This window comes from Carcharodon carcharias, chromosome 2 (genome assembly GCF_017639515.1).
Source record: "Carcharodon carcharias isolate sCarCar2 chromosome 2, sCarCar2.pri, whole genome shotgun sequence".
In the NCBI taxonomy this organism is placed as follows: domain Eukaryota; kingdom Metazoa; phylum Chordata; class Chondrichthyes; order Lamniformes; family Lamnidae; genus Carcharodon; species Carcharodon carcharias.
Window position 1 is genome coordinate 149,492,600 of NC_054468.1, and position 26,054 is coordinate 149,518,653.

At 44.1% G+C, this 26,054-nt stretch overlaps 1 protein-coding gene across 1 annotated transcript; it reads right to left on the reverse strand.

Moving 5' to 3' along the window:
* Nucleotides 1-1,005: 1,005 nt before the first annotated feature.
* Nucleotides 1,006-25,249, reverse strand: cga (glycoprotein hormones, alpha polypeptide). Its single transcript, XM_041175569.1, has 3 exons — nucleotides 25,150-25,249; nucleotides 19,413-19,597; nucleotides 1,006-1,104 (listed from the first exon to the last, which is right to left on the reverse strand). Exons 1-3 carry the CDS (start codon nucleotides 25,247-25,249, stop codon nucleotides 1,027-1,029), a joined length of 363 nt encoding a protein of 120 aa, XP_041031503.1. The 3' UTR covers nucleotides 1,006-1,026.
* Nucleotides 25,250-26,054: the final 805 nt, after the last annotated feature.

Here is a 26,054-nt window from a genome sequence, read left to right on the forward strand (position 1 = left end):
TCAAGAATCCAAGAAGCTGTGGTAACTAAAAAAAATCCTTCTAATTCTAGCTAAGCCACAGTTTGTTTCTGTCTCCACAGCTGTTGCCTGACCTGCTGAATACCTCTAGCAATTATTCTTTTTATACCCAAAGTATATAGGCAGAATTTTGCCCTTGTTGGGCGGGCATGGCAGGTGGGCCCGGGAGCAGTTGGCAAGCCAACTTGAAACGCAAGCTGCAGTGGGCGTTGAGGTGTGGAGGTGGGGTGGGGGGGGTGGGGGGGGTGGTGGTGGGGGGGGACTCTGTCACATGAGCAAGGACGTGTTAAATAGGAGTGTCAAAAGTTTTTTTTTAAATCACTGGTCGAAACATCAACCCGTCCATGGATGAGGTTTTGCCAAAAATGCAAAGGCCACTTGGCCTTTTTTGCCGCCTGCCAACCGAACAGTTGGACAAGCAGCAAACAGTTCTACTCAGTTAATTGATTAAGGGCCTTAATAGGCCACATGAATTGTCGGTGGGCGCACTGCCAACTCCCGTGCATGCTTTCTGACCAAAATATTGCATGAGTCAGGATGCTCGCCCAATGTCATTGCGCTTCATTTTACGCTCGTTCAGGATGGGTGCGCGCCCACCCAATGAGAGAGGAATTCTGCCCCATAGTTTGGGCTTAACTTGAAATGAAGCTGCAGGTTTTAGTCTCTCAGGGAATCTAGCAATTGGAGAGCAGGTGTGAAAGTGGAGTTGAAGCCCAAGATCAGATGGCGGAGCAGTCTCGATGGGCTGTATGCTCTACTCCTGCTCCTATTTCTTGTGTTCTTGTAGTTTCTCAAGTATGAGGAGTTTAATTGAAACACAGAAACTCAATTGGTTGGTGATGTTGTGAAATGACACAAATCTGAGAAGGTAAATTTATTTATTATAGCATTTCAGTTACATAGCAGTACATAGTTTAAATGTATAAAGTTACATTGGGTAACAGCTTATATGAAGCAATGAAGGGCACATATACTTTCATATGCTTTCTTTTCTCATGTTTTACACTCTTAGGACTTGTGATAGTAACAAGTGCTACAGTGGCATTCTGTGTGATTTTCAATCTTCAGATTTCCCATTAATGTCACCTAAAAATATTAAGAAACAAAAAAATGTGTCACGATGGCATCAACATACATACACATCACCTTACTGTGGTTCATCCATGTTCATCAATCAATTTTTTCCAGCATCCGCAGTTTTTTGTTTTCATCAATCAGTGGTTGCCTCTTTCACTGAGGTATAGTGCCACAGCAATCCTCCTCTTTCAACACCTTACTCAACTGGTAATCATTCATATGTGAGCCTTGGCAATGGGTTCTAGCAAGCTATTCAATTGTAGAAAATATCACAGCCAAACCCTTTTCTATTCACACATAGCATCTACACATGGAGATTTTCAGCAGAGCTCACCAGACATCAGTCAGGAGTAGGAAACATGGAAAACCTTCTTCACCCCCATCTCCTTCATTGAACACTGAAAAAAATCTGCATCTTCCCTACCATAACCATGACTCAGCACAGACCTGGTATCTTCCTCATCTGTGAAACTAAATTATTTTTTGGGTAAACTCTCTAAGCCATCAGGAAAGCTTCACAAACATGGGGCCCTGTCATAGACAACTATTATCTTTATGCACCACAGGTGATCACTCATGTGAACATTGAAAATATCGACCACGAGTAGATTTTATTCTAATTTATTGGGACAATACTGGCATATATTACACGAAGAGTTGGTGATGTAAGTAGAAAGTGGATAAATCACCAAAAGCCACATGAGATGCTGTGTCATGGCTGAGACATTTCTGAACAGTTCTTAACAAACTGATGCAAATCCCATCAGAATGCTAACGTGCTAACAGCAGCCAATTTTTGTGGGTTAGTTTACATAGCTAGCTACAGTACATTTGAATGAGTGCAGGGCACACACCATTGGTTGAGGCATGAAAAAGTCTGTCAGTCAAGTTTAAAAACATGTAGACAATTAAAGGAAAGTGGCAAAACAAGGGGAATAAATAAATAATCATCCATTCAAACTCCACTTGAAGGTCACTACTCTTAGAAGCTCATAAAACTGCCAATAAAACACATCCATTCAAACTCCACGTAAAAAAATCGTTCCTCTTACATGCTCATCAATCTGTCAAGATAAAATAAAACAAAATAAAATAAAACAGCCAATCAAATATGTCTTCAAAACACTTTAAACCTATTTACAGCTCTTAAATTGTCAATCAAACAAAGTTCAGTCCCTTTGACAGCTGTGTAAACAAACTCTAATAACTAAATCCATTAGTGGGGTTTGGAACTCTGCCAAGCATTCACAATGAAATTCTACTATATAAACAAACCCTCCAGAGCTCAATACAATGGTGCCCTTTAAGTTGACTGAACAGATGGTTAGTCATCGTTGTGACGATCATTAGCCAGCATTTGTTATCTATCCCTGATTGTTCTTGAGAAGGTGGTGGTGAGCCATCTTCTTGAACTGCTGTAGTCTATCTGTTTTAGGTACACCCACAGTGCTGTTAAGAAGGGAGATCCAGGGTTTTGAGCCAACTCCAGTGAAGGAACAACGATATAATTCCAAGTGCACAAATTGACTGCTTCCCATATTACTTCAAAATTGGCTGTAAAGTGTTATGGGAAGTCCTGTGTTCATGATACAACTGATTATTATAGATTTAATTTAAGAGGTCATTTTTCTTTTCAGATGACTTTCTGGATGAACCAGCTTCCTGGGGAGGAGGATGATGAATTACAAACCTGGCTGATTTTTTGCCTCCCTACCTTATTTGTATTTTGTGGCATTCCTATCACTGGGATCAGCAAACTCATCACCGAATTAGCAATGGACTTCCAGTCTATATGGCTCAGTACCAAAGAAGGGCATTTCAGTTCAGCAGGGTGTTCAGACAGTTATAAGCTGTATGTAGGCCATATGCTCCCATTAATCAGGCATCAAAGGAACTAAAAAGTGCAAAGTGAGGCCCCTGACTTGGAATCTTGCTGAACTAGAGCATGCAAATGGAATCAACGCTGTAATGTTGTGCTCCTATCTAGAGGTAAGTATATACAGATTGTTAAATAGGATAAGCTAATTGGCATTATATAGAATACATTTTGAGTGCTTAAAATTATATAGGATTTCATTGGATATATGGCACAGAAACAGTCCATCCCAAACAGTCCATGCCAGAGTTTATGCTTCGCTTGAGCCTCCTCCCATCTTTCATCATCACTGTCTATTCCCTTCTCCTTCATATGCTATCTAGTTCCTCTTAAATACATCTATACTATTCACTTCATCCACTCCCTGTTCCACATTCACACCTCGCTTTGGACAAAGTTTCTTCTGAATTTCCTATTGGATTTCTGGGTGACTATCTTACATTGATCCCCACAAGTGGAAACATTGCTCTGCATCCACCCTATCAAAACTTTTCATAATTTTAAAGAGCTCTTCTTTTTTCCAGAAAAAAATTAATCCTTTCCTGATAAATATATCCACACATCTCTCATAACATTCTTGTAAATCTTCTCTGTACCTTCTCATGGCTCTATATCCCTTTTATAATATGATGAGCAGAACTGCACACAGTACTCTATGCATGGTCTAACCAAGGTTCAGTACAGGTTTAGCATAACTTTCCTACTTTCCAATTTCTCCCTCCAGAAATATATCCCCGGGCTTGGTTTGATTTTTAAGGCCTCATTAACCCATGGCACAACTTTTAGCAATTGATGTGCTTGTACTCTGAGATCCCTTTGTTTCTCTACCAAAGCTAGGGCTGAATTTTCCCAGAATTGCACTAATTGCGGTAGCAGGCAGGTAAAATGGAGTCCTACCCGTCGATGAAAAAGGCGGGTTTTCACACCATATCTTTCCAAGCCCTCCTCATTATATATCCACTCCTGCGAACACGCCGTTTCCATGGTGGGTGGCCTCTCATTCGCCTGCTCGCCATCACCTCAATGTTGCATCATGCCAGCCACCATCTTTAAAAGGCAGCTGACAGCAAAGCGCTCATCACCACCAGCTCACTGCAAAAATACTGCAGCCCCTCGCTTCAATGACTGGTCTCTCGAGCAACTGCTGGATGCCATGGAGACCTGCCGGGATGTGGTCTACCCCGGCTCTGGCCGCAGGATGGGTATCAATGTCACCAACGCGGCTTGGGAGCAGTGGTCAGTGTCAACATCCTTCAGAAGAGGACGGCCACCCAGTGCCGCAAAAGGATGAATGATCTCCTCCGTTCCGCCAGGGTAAGTCCCTCTTCATCACTCCCAACTCACACACTCACAAACCCATCACACACCCACAGGTTTGTCCCTACAACCACACCAACCCCCTCCACTTCTCTCTCTCTCCCCCCACCCAAACCACCACCCGCCCCACCCCCCCACCCCCCCCCACCCCCGGCCCCCGACACACACACCTTAAACCAGCTTATATTTCACCCCTTTTCTTGGACTCACTCAAGTTCTGTTGAAGGGTCATGAGGACTCGAAACGTCGACTCTTTTCTTCTCCGCCGATGCTTCCAGACCTGCTGAGTTTTTCCAGATAATTCTGTTTTTGTTTTGGATTTCCAGCATCCGCAGTTTTTTTGTTTTTATTTTTGTTTTTACACACCCACAGGGTCCTCACTCACTGCCAGTGCAAGGGACATCACCATTCATTCTTTCACATACACTATCATTGTCAATGGGACCACTTACCACCCAAACAGGTCAGGCATACTTAACATCTGGCCCAGCAGGAGTCCTGTCACACTCTATGCATGCAGGACAAACTGGCTCACAACAGGAGGGAAAGAACTCAGACAGGTGGAGGGATGCTGGAATTCAAAGTTCTCACAGAATTTAAAAACAGAGCCATCCAGCTGGCCGGCAAAGATTGGGACCGGTCCTTTGCTAACGGTGAGGTCAGTGCTGCTCTACCAAGTGAGGATCCAGCAGTGCAACATCCGTCAGATAGCCATGCCATAAGTGATGTGTCCTCTTTCACAGGCCACTACCATGCACTAATTATCTCCTCTTGCTTTTGCAGGCACATCTGGGAAGCAGCAGACGGAGGCCATGACCCAGAGCCTCCAAGCAAGCTCCGACGAAGAATCTGAAGGCACCCTCCCTGAAGTCCCATCATAGCGCTCACCCACACCGTCCACCAGCGCAGAGACACACACCTCAGTGGGACCTAGCTTTAGAGTAGCCTCGGTTCCACAAACTGATGTGCACATCGCACTTTCTGATCCACAGCAGGTGGAGGCTGGGACTTCCCAGGTCCCCAGCAATCGGAGGACTGCCGGAGTCCAGAACATTGCTCAGTCCGAGTCAGATGACGAGCCTCTGGACTCGGTCATGGCACAGTTGCTGGAGCTACAAAGGCACGCTCAGGTACATCAGGAAGGGATGGCCGCTGCACTCCTCAGATTGCAAAGCACGATGGAGGAGTCCATCCATCTTCAGGCTGAGGTGATAGCACCAGCATTGCAATGCACTGAGGTCAACACTGGCAAGATGGCAGCTGCCAAGGGGACCTTGGTCCAGGACGTCACTCCTGCACGACTGCACAGGCTTAACTCCATCGCTGATGCCATAGTTGGCCTCTAACAGTGTGAATGCGAGAGGGGTGCTGGGCAGCTCGATCCCACTCCAGCTACCCTTCCACTCACAAAGTCAGCCAGGGGCCCTCGGGCCCCCATAGGGAGGAGGATCAGCAGGTGTACGTTCCGGGGCTATCCACCCAGATGACTCTGGGAAAGATCGGCTCATGTGGGTGAGCGCTACGATGGGACTTCAGGGAGGGTGCCTTCAGATTCTTCTTCAGAGCTTGCTTGGAGGCTCTGGGTCATGGACTCCGCCTGCTGCTTCCCAGATTCACAGGCCGACGAGAGTGCCCCTGCCACACAGCAGGACCCCGAAAGCAGGCCGGGGCCCTCCAAGTCTTGACCTTCCAGAGGATGCCCACCAAAGTCGCCACAGACAGGACGTCACAGACAGCAGCCTGCCTCCACCTCCGCTGTAGATGTCCGGGGAGCATCAAGATGTAGCGGCAGGGTTAGGCCAGCTAAAGAGAATTCATTGCAAAGACTGGGCACGGGTGTTAATCACTTGTAAAATAATGTTCACTATTGTCAATAAACTTCCAAGAATGTCTCCCTGCCTATGGCTCTTTGTTCTGATGTCACTCAGATGTGAAACCTTTCTGCACAAGACAAAAGGCAGTTGTCTCAGTCCAGGGCCTCTCCCCTGTGCTCTGTGCGGCCTTCAGAGCACAGTGATGGTCCAAGTAGCGAGCTGCTGCATGAGACTCATTATAGCGTCACTCTGTTGCAATTTGAGGCCGCCGTATGTGTGTCATCAGCCACAGCCTCTGCCCTTGTCCCCAAGGAGCCAACCCTGCAGCCTCTGTGGACATTGGAAGACTGCGGGGATCTGCGAGTGACTCAGGATGTAGGCGTAGTGCACACTCCCTGGAAACTGTGCGCATACCTGCAGGATGCATTTCTGGTGGTTACATACCAGCTGCACATTCAGTGAGCGGAAGCCCTTGCGGTTGATAAAGTCCACTGAGTGTAGCGATGAAGACCTGAGCACTACATGAGTTCAGTCAATCGCTCACTGCACCTGTGGGAGTCCCAAGATCAGGGCGAATCCAATGGCCCTTTCATCCTGGCTATCCTGGTCCCAGGCAAAATGCACAAAGTTGTGTGGCATGGAGAAGTTGGTATCTGTGACCTCATGGATGCATTTGTCATTGACAGATTATGAAATCCCACAGAGGTCACCTGTGGAGCCCTGAGAAAAGCCACTGGCATAGAAATTGAGCACCATGGTCACTTTCACAGCCACTGGCAGTGGATGCCCTCCACATCCCCTTCATGCCAAATCCTGCAGTAAGTGGCAGAAATGAGCCACCAGGTCCCTAAACATGCACAGTCCTCAGTGACACTTGTTCCCAATCATTTGCAGAAATGGCAGGCAGTGTCTATAGACCCTGGGTGTCGCTAGGCACCTGTCGCTCCTGGGCAGCATGTGCGGGAGCCCCTGCTGCCCCTTTTCATGAGGTTGCTGCCAGGTGCCTCAGTCACTCTCTCCTCCATCTTCTGCTGTCTCTGTAAGCCATCTGGCATACAGCTAGGTTACTGGGATCCATGATCCTGATATGGTCCTCCTGCAGCATGGCTGTACTTAGCACCTGCAAGGCCAGGCATCAGTTTCCCCAGCACCCTTGTGGTCTGTAAACATTGGGCGAGCTATGATGAAAGCTGCTGCTCACTCACCTCGGTTCCCTCAAAGTGGAGGCTGCCAAGTGCACGTTGCCTGCCTGTTGTTGTGAAACACGTCGACGGGAAAGCACGCTGACATGGACAGATGATACAGCGGGATTCCAAGAGCTTGGTGGGATGGCCTTTTAAATACATGCTAATGTATTACAAATAGCTCCCCGCCGACCAGTGGCTGGAAACCCGACCCGCCGTTGGCGGGCTGAGCGGAAGATCACTACCTGCCTTCACACCGTCATGAAGTGGGACCCACCATATTTTCTGCGCATGCCACTTATCACGCCAGCCGCCAGCGGGCTCGGAAAATTCTGCCCCTAGACTTGCACCTTCCAAGTAATAGGTGACCCCGCTATTCTTCCCACCAAAATGCACTACCTTATATTTATCTGCATTAAAATTAATTTGTCGATTATTTTCCCATTCTACAAGTTTATTAATGTCTTCTCATAATTTGTTGCAGTCCTCTTCGGGATTATATATTCCCCGTGCCCCACCACCACCAATTTGGCGTGATCTGCAGTTAGAAATTGTGTTTTTGATTCCAAAGTCCAAATTGTGAATGTAATCTATGAACAGCAGTGATCCCAGTACAGCTACTTATGGGACACCATTTCCCACCTTCTGCCAGGCTGAATAACTACTATTTACTCCCACTCTCTGCTTAAGATCAGCTAGCTATCCATTTTGCCACTGGTCCCCTGACTCCATGTTCTCTAACCTTATTCATTAATCTATCATAAAGCACCTTAATGAAAGCCTTTTGAAAATGCAGATAAATAACATCTACTACGTTGTCATTGTCTATTCTCTCTGTTGCCTCCTCAAAAAATTTTATAAGGCTGGTCAAACAAGATTTTTCCTTTTGAAATCTATGCTATTACTATAGTTCTCATTTCTAGATATTCCTCTATTCTCTCCTTTAGTAAGGATTCCATTATTTTCGCTCCCATCGATTTGACTGACCTGTAATTCTCTGGACATGTTCCATCACCCCTCTTAAATATAGGAATTATATGGGCTATCCCACCAGCCCTCTGTCATTACATCTTTTTCTAAAGAATTACTGACTATTGGTAGTGATGCCTCTGTTATCTCTCCTCTGGATTATTTTAAAATACATGGATGAAATCCATTTGGACCAGAGGTTTTTATCCTCCTTGAGTTTGATTAGTTTATTCCATACATTCCTTTTTCTTTTAAATGCACTTATCTCATTACTCAGCTCATCATTCAATGTTATTTCTATATGTTCTACCCCCAATAAATTCTGAAGTGAAATAACTATAATTTAAATTTCCGCCATCTCACTTTCATTACTTGTGGTATTTTCCGATCTATCCCTTAATAGTCCTATTCCCATCCCAGCCTTCCTTGTATTATTTTCGTATCTGTAACATATCTTTCTATTTTGTTTTATGTTCCTTGATAATTTAATTTCATAGTTTCATAGTTTCTCTTTGCCTTCCTAATTTTTTTTACTTCTCTCGTAATCTCTTTGGGTGGAATTTTCCGTACCATTTGGCGTTGAGCGTCATGGCGGGCGTGAGCGGACAATATACCAGGAAGGCCAAAAATTGGTTTCACGATGTTGTGAAACCAATTTGCGATCGTCCATGCTGCCCGCCAATGGCAGGCCGCCTTTCCCACCGCCAGACATCAGGAACGTCATTTTAATACATCTGCATATCATTATAAGTCCTGCTCGCTGGAATCATCCCCTCACGTTGGATCATCCATGTATGTCAGCGTGATTACACATCGACATGTTTCACAACTGTACATAAGCGACACGCACCTGGCGAGCTGCACTTCGCTTGGGACTTCAAGGTTTGTTTGCCTGCCTTGTTTCGGGCACCACTCATGGTCATCAGCGCCAGGCTTTGCAGGCAGCACCACATCACTTTTAGGGGGGCTCACGGGCCAGTATCTATCGACCAGGCCAGCTGTAAGGTAGAGGCAGCTTTTCAACTGCTGCAGGACTAGGACTTGTTTGGGGAAGGGGGAGAAGAGGCCTCAGGTAAGGGAAGAGGCTGCAGGGTGAGGGCTGTACTGGGGAATGGGGTTATCCTAGGCTGTGTGTGGAGGTACATGTTGATCTGTGCAAGTGGCCTCAAGATGGTTAGGGCTGAGGAGGCTGTCTCCAGAGGAGATGATGCCAGGTGGACATGTGAGGGTGTGTGTGAGAGTGTGAGCTGGCAGTGAGTGAGATGTCTGTGAATGTGTCTTGGCCTTGTGAATGTGTGAGTTTAAAGTGATGAGGTGATTGCCTTACCCTGATGGCACAGATAAGATCATTTATGCTCTTTCTGCATTGGATGGCCAACCTCTTCTGTGCAGTGTTGACATTGACCATCACTGCCACAGCCTCTCAAACCGGAGTGGTGAGATTACTGGACCTCCTGTGGCCCGAGCAGAGGTGGGGAACAGCACGTCAGGCCTCTAAAAGGCGTTGTGGTGACAGGTCACTGAACTCTACCTGGCTTTCAGGGCCATGTCTTCACTGGAGCAGTCCTGGACTGCAAGTATTGAGAACTGTGTGCATGGCTGTAGTTTAGATATGGCACCTGGAGTGAGAAAGCAGTGTGCTAACAGCATAGCGGGCAATTCAGAGGCTGCCAGCCAGCGAAACAGCATTTTTTCTGTGGCTGCATAATTAATGAAGCGGAAAGCAGATGAAATGACTTGAAAAGTCAACATTGCGGCCAGCGGGTAAAACATCCTCTTTCCCACCCACGACTGCATTTAGTGCAAATCTGGGTTTATTCCGCCCTTCGCATTTTCACTTATGAGCTCCTCAGCTGTCCATGTATGCCTTTTTCCTAATGCTGAATTGTTTTCTTATGTCTCAATTCATCCATGGAGTCCCACTAGTGTACAGTTTGTTCCTTCCTTTAAGGTGAATATATTTTCCAGTACTCTGTCGAACACCGTTTTAAATATCTCCAACTGTTATCCTGCATTAAGATAAAAGCAAAAAAATGCAGATGCTGGAAATCCAAAACACAAAGAAAAATAAAAATACCTGGAAAATCTCAGCAGGTCTGACAGCATCTGCGCAGAGGAACACAGTTAACGTTTTGAGTCCGTATGACTCTTCAACAGAACTAAGGAAAAATAGAAGACAGGTGAAATATAAGCTGGTTTAAGGGGGGATAGGACAAGTAGAGCTGGATAGAGGGCCAGTGATAGGTGGAGATTGCCAAAAGATGTCATAGACAAAAGGACAAAGAGACGGTGGTGATATTCGCTAAGAAATGTGCTAATTGGTGACATTAAGGGTAGAAAGCAGGATGAGCAAGGTACAGATAGCTCTAGTGGAGGTGGGGTGGGGGGAAGGGATCGAAATAGGCTAAAAGGTAAAGATAAAAAAACGGATGGAAATACATTTAAAAATAATGGAAATAGGTGGGAGAAGAAAAATCTATATAAATTATTGGAAAAAAGGGAGATCGGAAAGGGGGTGGGGATGGAGGAGAGAGTTCATGATCTAAAGTTGTTGAACTAGGGAGGAGCTGGCCAAAATTGACTGGGAGATGAGCCTAGCAGGAAAGACAGCGGAACAGCAATGGCAGGAGTTTCTGGGAGTAATTTGGGAGACACAGCAAAAATTCATCCCTAGGAAGAAGCATACTAAAGGGAGGATGAAGCAACCATGGCTGACAAGGGAAGTCAGGGACAGCATAAAACCTAAAGAGAAAGCATACAATGCGGCGAAGAACAGTGGATTGGGAAGCCTACAAAGACCAACAGAGGACAACTAAAAAAGAAATAAGGAGGGAGAAGATTAAATATGAGGGTAAACTAGCTGGTAATATAAAAGAAGATTGCAAGAGTTTTTTTAGACATATAAAGGGTAAGAGACATGCAAAAGTGGACATTGGGCTGCTGAAAAATGACGCTGGAGAAGTAGTAGTGGGGAACAAAGAAATGGCGGAGGAACTGAATAGGTACTTTGCGTCAGTCTTCACGGTGGAAGACACGACTACCATCCCCAAAGTTCAAGAGAGTCGGGGGGCAGAGATGAGTATGGTGGCCATTACCAAGGAGATGGTGCTAGGAAAACTGAAAGGTCTGAAGGTGGATAAATCACCTGGACCAGATGGATTACACCCCAGAGTTCTGAAGGAGAAAGCTGAAGAGATAGTGGAGGCGTTAGTTGTGATCTTTCAGAGATTACTGGAGTCAGGGAGGATCCCAGAGGACTGGAAAATCGCTAATGTAACCCCCCTGTTTAAGAAGGGAGTGAGGCAAAAGACGGGAAATTACTGGCCGATTAGCTTGATCTCGGTCGTTGGTAGGATTTTAGAGTCCATTATTAAGGATGAGATTTCAGAATACTTGGAAGTGCATGGTAAAATAGGGCAAAGTCAGTATGGTTTCATCAAGGGGAGGTCATGCCTGACAAATCTGTTAGAATTCTTTGACGAGGTGACAAGTAGGTTAGACAAAGGAGAGCCAATGGATTTTATCTACTTGGACTTCCAGAAGGCCTTTGACAAGGTGCCGCATAGGAGGCTGCTCAGTAAGATAAGAGCCCATAGTGTTAGAGGCAAGGTACTAGCATGGATAGAAGATTGGCTGTCTGGCAGAAGGCAGAGAGTGGGGATAAGGGGGTCCTTCTCAGGATGGCAGCCGGTGACTAGTGGAGATCCGCAGGGGTCAGTGTTAGAACCATAACATTTCACTTTATACATTAATGATCTAGATCAAGAAACTGAGGGCATCCTGGCTAAGTTTGCAGATGATACAAAGATAGGTGGAGGGACAGGTAGTATTGAGGAGGCGGGGAGGCTGCAAAAGGATTTGAACAGGTTAGGAGAATGGGCAAAGAAGTGGCAGATGGAATACAACGTGGGGAAGTGTGAGGTCATGCACTTTGGTAGGAAGAATAGAGGCATAGACTATTTTCTAAATGGGGAGAGAATTCAGAAATCTGGAGTGCAAAGGGACTTGGGAGTCCTAGTCCAGGATTCTCTTAAGGTTAACTTGCAGGTTGAGTCGGTAGTTAGGAAGGCAAATGCAATGTTGGCATTTATTTCAAGAGGACTAGAATATAAAAGCAGGGATGTGCTGCTGAGGCTTTATAAGGCTCTGGTCAGACCACATTTAGAATATTGTGAGCAATTTTGGGCCCCGTATCTCAGGAAGGATTTGCTGGCCCTGGAGAGGGTCCAGAAGAGCTTCACGAGAACGATCCCAGGAATGAAAGGCTTAACATATGAGGAATGTTTGAGGACTCTGGGTCTATACTTGATGGAGTTTAGAAGGTTGACGGGGGATCTGATTGAAACTTACAGAATACTGAAAGGCCTGGATAGAGTGGATGTGGGGAAGATGTTTCCATTAGTAGGAGAGACTGGGACCTGAGGGCACAGCATCAGAGTAAAGGGAAGAACTTTTAGAACAGAGATGAGGAGAGATTTCTTTAGCCAGTGAGTGGTGAATCTATGGAATTCATTGCCACAGAAGGCTGTGGAGGCCAGGTCATTGAGTGTATTTAAAACCAAGATAGATAGGTTCTTGATTGGTAAGGGAATCAAAGGTTATGGGGAGAAGGCGGGAGAATGAGGTTGAGAAACTTATCAGCCAGGATTGAATGGGGAAGCAGACTCGATGGGCTGAATGGCCTAATTTCTGCTCCTACGTCTTATGGTCTTATGGTCTAACTCAATATTCAGTCCGGAAGGCTGTAAAGTGCCTAGTCGGAAAATTAGGTGCTGTTCCTCCAATTTGCGTTGAGCTTCACTGGAACATTGCAGCAGGCCAAGGACGGACATGTGGGAATGAGAGCAGGGTGGAGTGTTGAAATGGCAAGTGACAGGGAGGTCTGGGTCATGCTTGCGGACAGACCGAACGTGTTCCGCAAAGTGGTCATACAGTCTGCATTTGGTCTCTCCAATGTAGAGGAAACTACATTGGGAGCAGCGAATGCAGTAGACTAAATTGAGGGAAGTGCAAGTGAAATGCTGCTTCACTTGAAAGGAATGTTTGGGCCCTTGGACGGTGAGGAGAGGGGAAGTAAAGAGGCAGGTGTTGCACCTTCTGCGGTTGCATGGTAAGGTGCCATGGGAGGGGTTTGAGATGTACGGGGTGATGGACGAGTGGACCAGGGTGTCCCAGAGGGAACAATCCCTGTGGAACGCTGCCAGGGGGGTGAAGGGAAGATGTGTTTGGTGGTGGCATCATGCTGGAGTTGGCGGAAATGGCGGAAGATGATCCTTTGAATGCGGAGGCTAGTGGGGTGATAAGTGAGGACAAGGGGGACCCTATCATGGTTCTGGGAGGGAGAGGAAGGTGTGAGGGCGGATGCGCTGGAGATGGGCCGGACACGGTTGAGGGCCCTGTCAACCACCGTGGGAGGAAAACCTCGGTTAAGGAAGAAGGAAGACATGTCACAGGAACTGATTTTGAAAGTGGCATCATCAGAACAGATGCGATGGAGGCGAAGGAACTGAGAGAATGGGATGGAGTTCTTACAGGAAGCGGGGTGTGAGGAGCTGTAGTCAAGGTAGCTGTGGGAGTCAGTAGGCTTGTAATGAATATTGGTGGACAGTCTATCACCAGAAATTGAGACAGAGAGGTCAAGGAAGGGAAGAGAAGTGTCAGAGATGGACCATGTGAAAATGATGGAGGGGTGGAAATTGGAAGCCAAATGAATAAATTTTTCCAGGTCGAGACGAGAGCATGAAGCAGCACCGAAGCAGTCATCGATGTACCGGGAACTCATTTCTTGCTATCTCGACTCCATTCTCTCTCCCCTTGTCCAGTCCCTTCCCACCTACATCTGTGATTCCTCTCACACCCTACAAGATATCAACAATTTCCAGTTCCCTGGCCCCAACCACCTTCTCTTCACCATGGACGTCCAATCCCTCTGCACCTCCATCCCCCACAAGGATGGTCTGAGGGCTCTCTGCTTCTTCCTCGAACAGAGGCCTGAACAATCCCCATCCACCACTACTCTCCTCCTTCTGGCTGAACTTGTTCTCTCACTGAACAATTTCCCCTTAAACTCCTCTCACTTCCTCCAAATAAAAGGTGTGGCTATGGGTACCCGCATGGGCCCCATTATGTCTGTCTCTTTATGGGGTATGTGGAACATTCCTTTTTCCAGTCCTACTTTGACCCCCTCCCACAACTCTTTCTCCGGTACATCGATGACTGCTTCAGTCAAAGGATCATACTCTGCCATTTCCGCCAACTCCAGCATGATGCAACCACCAAATACATCTTCCCTTCGCCTCCCCTCCGGCAGCATTCTGCAGGGATTGTTCCTTCCGGAACATCCTGGTCCACTCCTCCATCACCCCCTACACCTCAACCCCCTCCCACGGCACCTTCCATGCAACCACAGAAGGTTGCCCCTTTACTTCCCCTCTCCTCACCGTCCAAGGGCCCAAACACTCCTTTCAAGTGAAGCAGTATTTCACTTGCACATCCCTCAGTTTAGTCTACTGCATTTGCTTCTCCCAATGCAGTTTCCTCTACATTGGAGAGACCAAACGCAGACTGGGTGACCACTTTCCGGAACACCTTCGGTCTGTTCGCAAGCATGACCCAGACCTCCCTGTCACTTGCCATTTCAACACTCCACCCTACTCTCATGCCCACATGTCTGTCCTTGGCCTACTGCAATGTTCCAGTGAAGCTCAACGCAAACTGGAGGAACAGCACTTCATCTTCCGACTAGGCACTTTACAGTCTTCTGGACTGAATATTGAGTTCAACAACTTTAGATTATGAACTCTCTCCTCCATCCCCACCCCCTTTCCGATCCCCCTTTTTGTCAATAATTTATATAGATTTTTCTTTTCCCACCTATTTCCATTATTTTTAAATGTATTTCCATCCATTGTTTTATCTCTACCTTTTAGCCTATTTCGATCCCTTCCCCCCTACCCACCCCCACTAGGGCTACCTGTAACTTGCTCGACCTGCTTTCTACCCTTAATGTCACCTATTAGCACATTTCTTAGTCAACACTTCCTTGTCCTTTTGTCTATGACATCTTTTGGCTATCTCCACCTATCACTGGCCCTCTATCCAGCCCTACCTGTCCCACCGCCCCTTAACCCAGCTTATATTTCACCTCCTCTTCTATTTTTCGTTAGGACTGTTGAAAAGTCATACGGAGTCGAAATGTTAACAGTCTTCCTCTCCGCAGATGCTGAGATTTTCCAGGTGTTTTTATTTTTGTTTTTGTTATCCTGCATTGTTGTTTGCCAGCATTGTTGCCCATTTTATTTTCCCCAAATTCTATTCTCAGCCCCTCAAAATTAGTTCTTTTTTCGAAATTTTAACCTAGTTTTCATCATACTTATATACTTCCCTATCATCATTTTAAAGTATTATATTATGCTCACTATTGTATAGATGTTCCCCTTCTCTTATCTGCTCTGGTTCAATTCCCATTGCTAGATCTAATAACAGATCTTATCTCGTTGGGTTTTTGACATATTGGGTTAGAAATGTACTCATTTTAGGAACTCCATTTCCTTATCCCCTATACCTACCTCTTCAGTTCAGTTAATATCAGGATAGTTGAAATCCTCCATGATTGTTTTATATTTTTTATTCAGTTCCTTAATATTATCACTACATGTCTCCTTCTACCTCCCTTCCACTATTGAGTAGTCTGTAGAATAGATTTATTAGTGTGAATGATCACAGAATCACACAGTGCAGAAGAGGCCCTTTGGTCCATCAAGTCTGCACCGACACATAAGAAACAACTGACCTACCTAGATAATCCCATTGACCAGCACTTGGCTCATAGCCTTGAATGTTATGACATGCCAAGTGCTCATCCAGGTACTTTTTAAAGGATGTGAGGCAACCGACCTCCACCACCCTCGCAGGCAGCACATTCCAGACCGTCACCACCCTCTGAGTAAAAAGGTTTTTCCTCACATCCCCCCTAAACCTCCTGCCCTCACCTTGAACTTGTGTCCCCTTGTGACTGACTCTTCAATTAAGGGGAACAGCTTGCTCCCTATCCACCCTGTCCATGTCCCTCATAATCTTGTACACCTCGATCAGGTCGTCCCTCAGTCTACTCTGCTCCAGCGAAAACAACCCAAGTCTATCCAATGTCTCTTCATAACTTAAATGTTTCATCCCAGGCAACATCCTGGTGAATCTCCTCTGCACCCCCTCCAGTGCAATCACATTCTTCCTATAATGTGGCAACCAGAACTACACACAATACTCCAGCTGTGGCTTCACCAATGTTCCATACAACTCCAACATGACCTCCATACATTTGTAATCTATGCCTCGATTGATAAAGGCAAGTGTCCCATATGCCTTTTTCACCACCCCACTAACATGCCCCTCCATCTTCAGAGACCTATGGACACACACGCCAAGGTCCCTTTATTCCTCAGAACTTCCTAGTGTCATGATGTTCATTGAATACTTCCTTGTCAAATTACTCCTTCCAAAGTGTATCACCTCACACTTTTCAGGGTTAAATTCCATCTGCCACTTATCTACCCATTTGAACATGCCGTCTATATCTTCCTGTAGCCCAAGGCACTCAACCTCACTGTTAACCACCCAGCCAATCTTTATGTTATCTGCAATCTTACTAATCCTACCCCCCACATGTCATCTATGTCATTTAAATAAATGACAAATAATAGGGGACCCAGCACAGATCCCTGTGGTATGCCACTGGACACTGGCTTCCAGTCACTAAAGCTTCCTTCTGTCTTTACCCTCTGTCTTCTACAACTAAGCCAATTTTGAATCCACCTTATCAAATTACCCTGTATCCCATGTGCATTTGCCTTCTTTATAAGTCTCCCATGTGGGACCTTGTCAAAGGCTTTGCTGAAATCCATAGAAACTACATCAACAGCACTACCCTCATCTACACACCTGGTCACCGCCTCAAAAAATTCAATCAAATTTGTTAGGCATGACCTCCCTCTGACAAAGCCATGCTGACTATCCCTGATCAAACCTTGCATCTCCAAGTGGAGATAGATTCTCTCCTTCAGAATTTTCTCCAATATTTTCCCTACCACTGACATGAAACTCACTGGCCTGTAGTTCCCTGGCTTATCTCTACAACCCTTCTTAAATAGCGGAACCACATTAGCTGTTCTCCAGTCTTCTGGCACCTCCCCTGTGGCCAGAGAGGAATTAAAAATTTGGATCAGAGCCCCTGCGATCTCCTCCCTTGCCTCCCTCAGCAGTCTGGGACACAAATCATTCGGACCTGGAGATTTGTCCACTTTTAAGCCTGCCAACACTTCATCACTCCCTATGTCAATTTGCTTAAGAATCTCGCAGTCTCTCTCCCCGAGTTCCATACCTTCATCCTCATTCTCTTGGGTGAAGATGTTTGTGAATATTCATTCAACACTCCAGTGATGTCACCTGGCTCCACCCATAGATTGCCCTCTTGGTCCCTTATGGCCCTACTCTTTCCCTGGTTATCCTTTTCCCATTGATATACTTGTAGAATATCTTGGGATTTTCTCTTTTTTTACCAGCCAGAGCTTTCTCATGTCCCCTCTTTGCTCTCCTAATTACTTTCTTAAGCTCCACCCTGCACTTTCTGTACTCCACTAATGCCTCTGCCAATTTGCTTCCCTTGTACCTGCTAAAAGCCTCTCTTTTACTTCTCATCGTAACCTGAATATCCCTGGTCATCCATAGTTCTTTGGACTTGTTACTCCTTCCTATCACCCTAGAGGGAACATGTTGAGCCTGTACCCTCCCCATTTCCGTTCTGAACACCCCCCACTGTTGCTCTGTAGATTTCTCCACAAGTAGCTGTTCCCAGTCTACCTTGGCCAGTTCCTGCCTTATTTTACTAAAATCCACTCTCCCCCAGTCCAAAACATTTTTTTGCAACTTGTCTATTTCTTTGTCCATAACAAACTTAAACTATACCACGTTGTGGTAATTTTTGTGTTATTCATATGGATTCTATTTTAGTCTCGCTGATATCTGTGCTATTGTGTTATCCCTATTTGCTTCTACATCTCCCTTTTTACCTTCTCTATCTTTTTTAAATATACCTTGCAATGTTTAATTCCTAGTTCTGATTTTTCTGTAGCCAAATCTCAGTAATCCCTCGTCTGTCTGGTTCCTCCCAAAACATGATTGCCTCCAACTCCCCTTTTTTTATTACAAATACTGTACGCTTTGCTGTATGGGCTTTTAAATTAATTTTAATTGAATTTCCCCTCCCTTTATTTAAACACCTTTTCAGGTTCCTGTTCTATAACTCTATTTATTCCCTTGCCTATCAATATCTTCCTTTACTTTATTCTATCCTGTTTTTCAGTTCTATTTCGTTCACATTTAGGCTGCTTATGTTTCTTGTAGATCCTCCTCCCACCTCTCTCTCCACTGGCCCCCCACTCCCCTCACCCCCTTACTAGCCTAAAGCCTTTGACATCTCCCTATTTAACCTTTATGCTAGGACACGGGTAGAGAGAACAGGCTACAGAGAGGGACACAGAGCCTGTCCAGACCGGCTTTACATCCCAGTGGCAGGGGAAGAGAGGTGGCAGTAAGTGTTTATACTCCTTCGCAGTAAAGATTAGAAGACATAAGGCACAACAGTCAGACACAAGAAAGGATAACAGCAGCTGCATTAACAGGAAACACAAAAGGTAATAATGATAGCATAATTTCAGCACATTTGTCCTACTTAATGAAAGGTGTTAGAATCGAACTCCTAAAAGCTCAAGAGAGGAACCCTTCAATTTACTCTGAGACTAGAATAAGCAGAAAAGATATCCCATGAAGTATGTGAATATTATTGATACCCATGTCTCATATGTACTACATGTAAGAGGTTATGTTTTGTTAGCTCATCACTTGATTTTATAAATATTCCTCATTTTCATACATTTTCAGTGCTTTCCTACACCTTGTCACAGGGATAAAAGATGATTGACAACAACATATAAACTTCCATAAGGGAAATTAGGATATATAACATTATCCTATATAAAAATATATTTTATGTATTTCACTTAGTGCACCACTTGTTTAGGTGAAAGAAAGGAGTACATTTTCAGTCTCATCATCAAACACAGCTCTTGTAATAAGATTTTCTACATCATCCAAAAGTCTTACCCTGGAAAATAATTTAGCTACACAGCATGTTGCCTCTGAAGTGATATTCTTGGGAACCAGCATTGTTTTCTTGGACCGCATTGGTGTGGGATAAGCACGGGAGAAACAACATCCTTTACACTGGAAGATGGGCACTCCTGTTTTTGAGAAACGTGTGTTCTCTTTCAGTCTACAGTCTGGACATCCTTCACAGAGAAACAGAGAAAGAACAGATTGGGTCATTCGTCCAAATAATGGATTTGGTACAAATTACAAAGGTGATATAGTGATATAAGTCACGTCAAAATGTGCCATCAAGCTTGTTATGTCATGTCAATGACATTTGACCTGTCTGATTATTCTTTTCTTACCATCTGTCTCAGAACAGAGCTTATTAAGCGTTCCTTAATAAATATACAGGCTCTTAACTTTGTTCGCATTTGGTCCCCTCAGAAGTGACTAAGAGTTATATTTGCACTGTATAGGGAACCAGAATGATCCTTATGGCTTATTTTAAATGGCAGATTGCGAGGACCAGTGAGAAATCTACAAATGTGCATTACTTTGATTTACTAGAGTTTATGGCAGAGAAGCAGGTCATTAGGCCCAACTGGTCTATGTCAGCATTTATACTCCAGTCGAACCTCTTCTTCTTCATATAATCCTATCAGAATATCCTTCTACTCCTTTCTCCCTTAAAAACTTATCTGGCTTTATCTTAAATTCAGTTATGCCATTTGCCTCAAATACTCAAGGTGATAACAAATTCCACACTCTGGATAAAGTAGTTTCTCTTGAATTCTTTAAGTCCATTATTAGTGACTATTTTACATTTATGACCCTAGTTTTAGACTTCCCCACGAGCTTAAGTAAGATAGTGATGAGGATGGAATTATAGGGGACATTTTCTGACTTCGTGGTCCCAGAGAGAAGCTTTGGCAACTGAGAAAACATGTTGGAAATTAGGGCAAGAGCTATGCATGATTTTCCAATATGATTGAAATTATTTTAGAATTTTTATTGTTGTATATTATTGTCACTGAAAGTGACGTACATATGCTTGACAAATTAGGGTTGGAGCAAGGCAGGCCCCAGGAAAATGGTAAGGGGAACATCAACCCCTTGAATCCTGCCAGCCAAAGGCACCAGTTGCACAGATTTGATAGGCACTGATGAATTATAGTTTTTTACTCTGTGAAGCTTTTTGGCAAAAAGAAAAGTAAGCAGAACACTGTACATACATTCTAGTTTTATGAAAAGAATTTAGTTTTATGAAAAGAGAAGCTGCAACCAAAAGTATACCTGAACAAATCGCACAACATACTTGTATTTGAATTGAATTTAAGTGTGAGGTTGAGCATATTGGTAGGAGTAAAGACGCCACATTCATTTTGAAAAATGTGCGACTAAGAGTGATTGGGGAGCAAAGACATCTAAGGGTACACTTTCACTAACATTATAAGTCAATAAGGCAATTAGAAAATGCCAAGGGGTTCATTGCCAGTGGAATAGCAAAGCAGTTGAAAAGCAAGTAAGTTCAGTTAAATTTGTATATAATAAGGGGGAGGAGGTTGAACAGTGGCATTATCACAAGATTAGTAATCCAGAGACCCAGGGTAATACAGAGGCCCAGGATAATGCTCTGGGGACCTGGGTTCGAATCCCACCATGGCAGATGGTGGAATTTGAATCCAATAAAAACTGAAATTAAAAGTCTAATGCTGACCATAAAACCATTGTCAACTGTGCCCTTAAGGGAAGGAAATCTGGCGTCTTTACCTGGTCTGGCCTACGTGTGCCTCCAGAATGTGGTTGACTCTTAAATGCCCTCTAAAATGACCTAGCATGTTGTATCAAACTGCTAAAAAAAAGTCTAAAAGGAGATCCTTCCCTAACAGCACTATGGGGGTTCCTACACCATAGGGACTGCAATGGTTCAAGAAGGCAGTTCACCACCACCTTCTCAAGGGTAATTAGGAATGGGCAATAAATGACACCCACATCCCATAAATGAATATAAATAACTAAATAAATAACCTTAGGTAGACTACTGTATAACGTTCCCCATATAAAAAGGAAATATATATATAATAAGCAAAAAGGTGAAAAGGGCATTTACAAGGATGATACTACAACTGAAGGTATCAGGAAAGCCTAAGTAGGCTGGGATTCTTTTCTCTAGAAAAGAGAAGGGCTGAGATGTAACAGAGATCTTTAAAATTATGAAATGGGTTTAGAATCATAAATCATAGAAAGATACATTGCTGAAGTTGGCCACTCAGCCCATTGTACCTGCACCGGCTCTTTGGCGGAGTTATTCAATTGATCTCTCCTGCTCCTTCTGTAAATCCCTGTATTTATCCAGCTCTCCCTTTGAATGTCATTGCTGAAATGCTTCCAGGACGTGCATTCCATATCACAACAACTTACTGTGTAAAATAAATGTTCCCTCATGTTGCCTCTGATCTTTAGCCAAACACCTTAAACCTGTGTTTTTTGATTACCAACCCTTATACCACTATAAATAGTTTCTCCTTGCTCTATCAAACCCCTTCATGATTTTGAACACCTTTATCAAATCTCTCAACTTTCTCTGTTCTAGGCAAAATTACCCGAACCTGCTGTGGACCTCCACAGCTGAGTTTTTCCAGCATTTTCTGTTTTTGTTTCACAACCATTCACTGCTACTCCCAGCTTTCAATACCTTAATCCATTTTGTATCCATGCTGTCAGAATCCCTTTATCCAAAGGGCTTTAATTTTGGCAACAAGTCTATTATGTGGTAATTTGTCAAATGCCTTTTGGAAGTCCATATACACAATGTCAACTACACTACCATTATCAACTCTCTGTTGCTTCATCAGAGAGCTCAATCAAGTTAGTCAAACATGTTTGCTGTTGAAAAACCTATGCTGACTTTCATTTTTTTAACCCATACTTTTCTAAATACCAGTCATTTTGTCCCAGATTATTGTCTGTAAAAGTTTCCTTTCAGTAACGTCAGGTTGATTATCTGTAATGCCTGGGTTTATTTTTTCTTCTCCTTTACAAACAGTGGTGTAAGCTTCATTACGTATTCTTGGCTGAGAGCCCATACATCAAGTAGAGTATTAAACATCTGAGCCGCAGGGAAAACAATTGCTTGATTGACAATTCTGGTGCTCTGATCCATGTTGTCAATTGCACAATGTTTATTTATACAAAATGAAGAGGTTTCAAGTGTTTGCCATTTCTGTTGCTGATACTTTAAACGGATTGGATGATTGACATTTTTATTAGCCTGCAGTAAAAGGGAGTGTTTCATTTTAAGAAAATGGCTATTATCAATAAATGATTCCCTTTTAAAGCTTTTTTTTTATACACAGTCTACTGTTGCTCTATGGTTCATTGGTTCTATACAGCGTATGGTCAGTGAATGTGCATGGAAATACCATAGTTTGGCTTGGGGAGCATGAAGAGTCTTGGGGGTAGGTGGAGGGCATACCTTGGCATGGGGGCATAAGGGGCCATAGGGGTGGGTGAAGGGGCCTATTATGGTATGGGGGCATGAGGTGGCATGGACAGGGGGGTGACGGAGTGTGAGGGGTGAGGATCTTTCTGTTTTTATTATAACTGGGACAAAGTCCAATAGCACCAAGACAGGCCTTTTAAACATTCCACCTCAGTGCCCAGCAGCCCCTATGGCTGCCTCTGAACATTTTCCCAGGTCAGCTGGCCCGACTGCAGTCTGCCCCCCCCCCCCTCCAACACACACAAAATGGTACCATCCTGGCACTGTTTCCTGAGGCAGGCGGGCTGAGCCTGGAATTTTCGCAACTCCTGCTACTCACCTCAAGGATGAATATCCAGACCTATATTAGAATAATTGAAGTTCCCCCTTATCACTATTCTGTCATTCTTGCATCTTTTTAGAAATTTGCCTGCAACATTCCTCTATTTCCTTTCTACTATTTGGTGGCCTATAATATACACACATTAGTGTAATGGCTCCTTTATTGTTCCTTAATTTGAACAAAACTTTAATCTGATCTTTGGCTCCTCAACTACATCATCCCTCTCCAGTGCTAAAATAGTTTCTTTGATTTTTTTTCCTTTCCTTATCTTTCCTGAATACCTTTTAGACAGGAATATTAAGCCCCCAATCCTCCCATTCTTTGAGTCAGATATCTGTTATTGCCACTATACCATATTCCCACGTGGCAAATTGTGCCTGCAACTCAACACATTTATTTACCATGAATGCACATGCATTCAAAACCCATTTTAGGCTGCTTTGCATTTGCGCCCTGCCTGAATCCTCCTATTTCTGAACTATTCTGATGGGATTAGCGTGGGGAAGATGTTTTCACTTGTTGGGAAGTCTGAAGTCCTGAATGATAGGGGCCATAAATATAAAACAGTATAAATAAACCCAATCAGGAATTCAAAAGAAACTTCTTTACCTAGGGAGTGGTTAGAATGTGGAACTTGTTACCATATGGAGTAGTTGAGACAAATAGCACAGGTGCCTTTAAAGGGCCAGTAGATAAGCACATGAGGGAAAAAGAAATAGAAGGATACTCAAATATAGTTAAATGAAGTACAGTGGGAGGAGGTTCATGTGGAGCATAAATGCTGGCATACACTGTTTATGCTGAATGGCCTTTTCCTGTGCTGTAAATTATGTGTAATTCAAGTTATAGCTTGGTCTTGCCCTCAAACAAATCATAATTCTGTAACAACTGTATCAAGTTAAGATGGGATATGAAGCTGTATTTTAGGCTCCTGTGCATGATACTAAGTGCATTCGTGAAGGAGGCAGGGAGAGGTAGGGTGGGAGGGGGAGGTGGTGGGGAGGGGGAGATGGTGGGCGTGTGCAGAGAGAAGGGTGGGAGACATCAAGGCCAAGTTCTGCAATAATTTCCAACTGATGGGAGAACCAAAGGCTTATGCCACAACAATGTGCAAGCCTTATCAGCAGTCAAAAATAACATAAATAGGTGTTCAAGCCTGAGACCTTCCATATTGCAGCACCTATTGAATGATATCACACCAACTTCATAGCCAGGAGTTTGCACTTCCATGCTTACATTGCTCAGTGATTAGGGGAATACTTATTGCACTTCATTTTTTTTCAGTTACTGCATTTGTCTAAGTGCATTATTTTGCATTTTGGTTTAATCTAGTCTCACTTTCCTTTTAAATCATTCCCCTTTTAGACCCTACTAGCGAGGGGAGTTTCACTTTGATTTTGCAACAGTGCCTAGTGGTCAGATATCCATATGTTTTGGGATTCTCTCTTGCTCCCTGAGAGTTAGAGGTTAGGAAGCTTTCCAGAGGATTCCTGCACTTGAGGCAAGCGGCACAGAGCCTCGATTGCCCAACTGGAAGGCTGATCCATAGATTCATCAGGTCTCCTTGTGTATGTCAACAAAGATGTGCCTTTTCCACCTCATCATGAGTAAGGAGACCTTTCTGTAGGTCTCATGGTACCATCTTGTTTTGTCAGAAAAGTAGTTTTGAGAGGTTGGAACATAAGGGGATATAGAATGATGTGTTGGGAGAAAACTACTGGCAAAAATACAATCTGAGACTGCCCAATAGGAGATGGGGTTTATGGAACCGTGTATATAGTATATCACAAAGGGTGCATATAGTGCACAGGTCTTTTAAGCAGGATTTATCGGTTAGTGTTTTTGATTTCTTTACTGATATTTTCTCTTTGAGTGGTTGCTTAAACTCAACCACTTGCTGGTCCTATTGACACTATGATATTTACCCAGCGCTGCAGCCTCCACTTCAGGGAAGGAACGCACACCCTGCTCTATCACGAGGAGAACAACCAAAGCCAGTCCACCACACTTCATGTAACGAGGCATCCTGTACACAGGCTGAAACATAAATAGCAACCATTAAAAATAATTATTATTGTCACATGGTCAAATCAATCTAAAGTATGCTGAGCCATTTATGTTTAGAAGACCATCTGTTCAGTTGCCTCCGCAAACCCCTCCTTAATTCCCCTAGACCACCATCAAGCTTTACCCAAGTTATGGATAAACCTGCTTTAGTTTCTCTTCTATCTCTCCTCGTGACCTCTCCAAGCTTGTTTTGTCCATCAGATCCACCTCATGTTCTCTTGACATGATTGTTCACTATCCAACTTCCTTTCCTGACCCTCATTCTAGCTGATATTGTAAATGGTTATATTTCCTCAGGTACTCTTAGCCCTTTCATCACCTCCTCCTCAAAAAATGATCCTTGATCTGTCTTCGCAAAGTATCGTTCTACCTCCAACCTTCCTTTCCACTTCAAATTTCTTGAATACATTGTTGCCTCCCAAATCTATGCCATATTTCCTCAATCGAACCTTTCTGGTCAGGTTCCTGCCGCAGCGCTGAAATATCCTCGTCAAAGTCAGAAGTGACATCCTCTGTGACTGTGAAAGTAGTAAATAGTCCGACCTCATCCTTCTCAATATATCAACCATGGTTCAATTGATAGCATTCTCACCTCAACTCCCACTCCAGGTCTCAAGCACAAAAATCAAGACCGACACCTCAGTGCAGTACTGCACTGTCAGGGGTGCCACCTTTGGGATGAAACAGTTGCCCGCTTATGTGGTTATACAAGATTCTATAGCATTGTTTCAAAAAAGAGCAAGGGGGTTATCTCCAGTGTACT